The sequence below is a fragment of the Aegilops tauschii genome, chromosome 2, assembly GCF_002575655.3.
Source record: "Aegilops tauschii subsp. strangulata cultivar AL8/78 chromosome 2, Aet v6.0, whole genome shotgun sequence".
Lineage (NCBI taxonomy): Eukaryota > Viridiplantae > Streptophyta > Magnoliopsida > Poales > Poaceae > Aegilops > Aegilops tauschii.
In genome coordinates, this window is record NC_053036.3 from 49,064,162 (window position 1) to 49,068,822 (window position 4,661).

A 4,661-nucleotide genomic window follows, 5' to 3' on the forward strand; every position below is an offset into this window, starting at 1 on the left:
GCGTTGCCAGATTCTTCTACTTCCCTGGTTTTGACTTTCTAAGTTTTCTTCCTTTCTTTCCCCCTTTTATTGGAAGTTTTTTTTTTACTTTCTCTTGATTTGCATTTTTTTTGCTTTTTCAGACCCGTGGTATATGAGATATACTATATTTACACGTACGTACTACCTTTGTTCTGATTTACTAGTCACTGAATTTGCTGAAATGACAAGTGATATATAGATCGGCGGAATCCAAGATCAAGGATTCAGCTTTACTCTCCTAGTCTCACGACGTGACTGACTCCACGACAATGGGACTCCACTACCTTTTTGCTTTGGCTCATCTGACATTTCACCGTCAATCTGGATCCATGGTGGAGGCAAAAGCAAAACCATGAGTGCCTTTCCAAAAAAATAAATTTAGACCATGACTGCCTCTCGATCAGCCGTATGAAATGACGTAAATATACACATCGTGCACTAGCGGGCCGCGCAGTTTTATAGCTGTAGGAAAATGAAAACTCGGAATGTTTTGCGGTTCATCTAGACATTTCTATGCCATTGAAGGCTTGCAAGACATTCACTCGTGGCGTTGCGTACTGTCGCACAAAGGTACTCAACTAATTTACTGCTAGTTCATCATCATCAGGTGCACGAGACGTGTGGAAATGTGGTAAGCAATATCGAAATAAGAGACCTACGTAGTACATTGCTTCCAGGAGTTAGAGGGCGAGCACGAGGCCGGGGAGGGAGTTGCGGGCGCGGTCGGGGCGGCGGCTCTGCCAGACGCACTTGGACGCGGCGGCGGCGGCGAGGCGCGTCACGGTGAGGTCGGTGTTGAAGTACTCGCGCAGCTGGGTGATCACCCCATCGCCCCCCACGGTCCACGCGTGCACCCAGTACGCCTTGGCCTTGTCGTCCACGCCCTCGGCGATGACGGTGGAGCCGAAGGCGTCGACGGAGCGCGGCTGGAAGCGGAAGGAGGAGGAGCTGGAGCCGGTGAGGAGGCGCATCATGTGCTGGTGCGCGGGCGGGCCATGGAACCACCACTCGAGGTCCGGCGCGAGGAGGGAGTGCACGGCGGCGTGGTCGCGGCCGTTGAGCGCCTCGTAGAGGCGGAGCACGAGGAACCTGTTGCGCTGCTCCTCGGTCTCGTGCCCGCGCGCGGAGGCGAACCCGCCCTCCAGCTGATCCAGGTTAGCCAGCTCCTCCCGAGGTTTCCGGCCGCTCCTCCTGTCGGAGACGAAGAAGAAGACGACGACGGCGGCGGCTTGATCTCAACTGCTTGATGCTCGTGATCGTCTCGGCGAGAGGCGGCGAGGTACGGTGGGTGCAGAGGCTCCGAGAGATTGGAGTGTTCGGAGCGGCGGAGGCGCGTTTTATAGCGGGGGCGCGCGCGATGGTGGATCGATGGGCCCGTGCGTGCGCGCCAGGGTGGACGGCAACCAGATCGGGCTCGGGTTGGGCCCCGCTGCTGAGTCGGATGATGGGTGGTAGTGGGTGGGACCCACCGTCGGGGAACCAATCTGAGTGAAAATTGACGGATTTGCCCCCTTTTTAACCTAAATACTTCCTAGTGCAGCTGCGCTCGTTCGCTGGCGCGAGCGCACGCACCGCAGCCGTCCGATGCAGCGTGACGATCTCCCCACGCGCGACGCGTCCCGACCAGGTGCCCGTTACGGGATTGCGCGAGGTGTGCGGCGCGTGGTGGGCCCGGCCCTTTATTCCAGGCGAAAACTGCCCCGCATCCCCCGCTCGTCTTGTTCGAAACCGCCCGCACCCCCCGCAGATTTCATTCAAACTCCTATCCCTCTCCCTTTCCCCTCCTCTAGCAACGGCGCGGCGAGGCGGGGTGCTGCAGTGGTGGATCCGGCGTGGAGTCGCCCGTGCGGGAGGCCGTCTGCGAGCGCCGCGAGTCGCCGGCTGCAGGCGGAGGTAAACCGCTATTTCCTCCTCCCCTGTTCCCCTATTTTTCTCGCTCTGCTCCCCTGTTTGCGCTCCATGGAGTTAGGGTTTCGGTGAGGGGGCGGGCACGAGATTGTCCATGGCGTCCTCGGGCTCCCCGTCATGAATGCTTTTGGAGGGCGTGGCGTTGCTATGGCGAGGGGAGGGGGGTGGGTTTGTGCTGGGGGTAGGCGGGATTGAGTCGCTGTAAGGGGGTACACGCGACCGAATCCTAGTGACTGGCGCATAGGATTCGTTTTTTCGATGTTGCTTGCTTCTCAAGACGCAGTTGCTCATAATTTCGATGGATTTGCTTAGATTTTTTCCTGTAATTTGTGAGATGGGGGGGCAGGGAAAGGGGATGCATCTGACTGGGGGCAGTTGCTTCATAATTTCGGTGCTAGTTGCTTAGTTTTTTGCTGCAAATTTTTCATAAATTTGATGCTAGTTGCTTAGATTTTTTCCTACAAATTTGCGAGGGGGCGGGTCAGGGGATGCATCTGACTTGGGCAGTTCATGGAGGGGTCAGGGATGCACTGTGTTTTTTTGGGGAAATGGTTTTTGTGATTGGTTGATTTTTAGTTTTAGTTATTGTCTAGATTTGCAACACCAAGTTGATATCCTTTTTGTAGTGTTCTTTAAATTTACTGTATGAAACATGACGTTGCTTATATCAACCATCGAGCTGCGGTCCTTCATTGCAACTATGAATAGGAGATGAGATATCTCTCATGAATAAGCGGCAAAGCCTGAGTGTTTTTTGATTTTTTTAGCTAATGTGATGAAGATGAACATGTCACTTTTGTTGATGAGTAGTTTTTTTATGTGCTTTATTTTTAGTTGCCACAAAATAATGAGTAGTTGCATAGTTATCAATACCAAATTGCTTTTTGCAAGCACTAGCAATTCAGTTGTTGAGTTATCTCTGGGTAGGGAATAAATGGAGTTTTGTTCATCTCCAAATGACAGTGATGTTAGCTCCAAATGCAAGCAGTATCATTTGAGCAGTTGAGTTATAGGGCTTTTGTATCTGGTTGTATCTGTTTTCATTAACATGTTTTTTTTTGTGTTTTCTTGTACAGAATGGCTCCGAAAAGCAAAAGGCATGCGGGTAGAACTGATGGTGAAAATGATGGAGAAGAAGTGGCAGCTCAACCAGCAAGGAGTAATGTTGGACGCAAGCGCGGGCGGGTGAATCAGGATCCTGTACGTGGTGGTCGGGCAGGGAAACGGGCCACCAATTCTGCCCGGGGTGGTCGGGTGGGGAAACGAGGCAGTGATTCCGCCCCTCGTGATGAAGGAGGGAGAAATCCGAAACGTGCGAAGAAAATTGCGGATGAGGTATTTTTCTTATGAAAAACTTGAAAGAAGGGAGGCATCCTTGAAATATGTAATGCTCAAGTCAGCATGGCATTTTCTTTTTGTATATGCACTCCTATCATTTTGATAAGCAGTAGAATAGCAGTGTAGCAGTTGCCTAGTTTAGTACTAACAGTTGCAGTTCATTATAGATCTAGTTGCTTAGTTTAGTATAGTCAGTTGCTCAGCTTAATATAGTGGGGTTGCTCATTTTTTAATTTTTGTAATGCAGATTGGTAGCAGTGGGCCACCACCGAGGAACAGGGCATCACCTTCAAGACTTTTTCTCCTAAACAGTGGCCTCGATGATACATAAAAGGATGCCATTGGTGATATAAGCTTTGGGGGTGTGCTTGATATCGGGACAAGAACAATGAAAGGAGATCTTGCGAAGTTTGTGACGAAGTGTTATGATCCAGAGTTGTCGCAGCTTGTTATCCCAGATAGGGGGAAGATCCCAGTTGATGCAGCAAGCGTAGAAAGAATCTGGGGTTTGCCAAGGGGGGCAGGGAAGGTTGCATATGAAGTGGAGCCAGACGTAGTTAGGTTGTTCAATGAGATGTTCGACATCCCGACAGGGCCCGCGCCATCAGTGACTGAGTGGTGCAAAATGATAAATGATATGGGAGCTGTTGCGGATGACAAGTTCTTAAGTGCTTGGCTGGTTGTTGTTTATAGCTATTTTCTTGCACCGACGACCAGCTTGAAGGTGTCACCGCGCGCATACTCAACTGCGCTGAATCCACGTGAGGTTGTGAATTCAAATGTTTGCCAGTTTGTCGTCGACCAACTTAGGCTTGCTTTCATGGGTTTGGGAGACAAGAAGAATACTATATGCTGCTGCCTTTTCCACCTAGTGGTAAAATGATCCTAGGCCTCCCCCCTTGTTTTTTTCGTTTTTCATTTCGCGTTATATGTTTCAAGCTGAAGTTCGATAGGTTTTTTTGCAACTGATATGTGTTCTCTATTTTTTTGAAACAGCTGCTATACCTTGACTCGCTTGACGTGGACTTTAGGACAGTCCATAAGGATTATGTGAATGAGAGGATGACAACTGTTCTTCCAAGGGTCAAAGCATGGAATGAAGGTCTGATCAAAGCAGTAATTAAGAAGGACAGGATTAGGAAGGGTGTCTATGGAAAGTTACGAGTAAGTGTCACTTTACTGTCTGAACAGAATTTTTTGTAGTTGCTTGATTTTTTTATGCAGTTGCCCACCTATAGGGATTGTGTTGCCTAATTTTAGGAAGCTAGTTGCTTTTCTGAAAGCTAGTTTCATGATAGTTTTTTTACATGGAATTTCACATGGTAATCTTCATCATTTTGTCTCCAAGTAGTCATACATGTCCAATTACATTAGTCTTTTTAAGCAACAGTTGC

At 49.5% G+C, this 4,661-nt stretch overlaps 1 protein-coding gene across 1 annotated transcript; it reads right to left on the bottom strand.

Moving 5' to 3' along the window:
* Positions 1-382: 382 nt before the first annotated feature.
* Positions 383-1,324, bottom strand: LOC109763868 (wound-induced protein 1-like). Its single transcript, XM_020322740.4, has one exon. It carries the CDS (start codon positions 993-995, stop codon positions 702-704), a length of 294 nt encoding a protein of 97 aa, XP_020178329.2. The 5' UTR covers positions 996-1,324; the 3' UTR covers positions 383-701.
* Between the last annotated feature and the right edge of the window lie 3,337 nt (positions 1,325-4,661).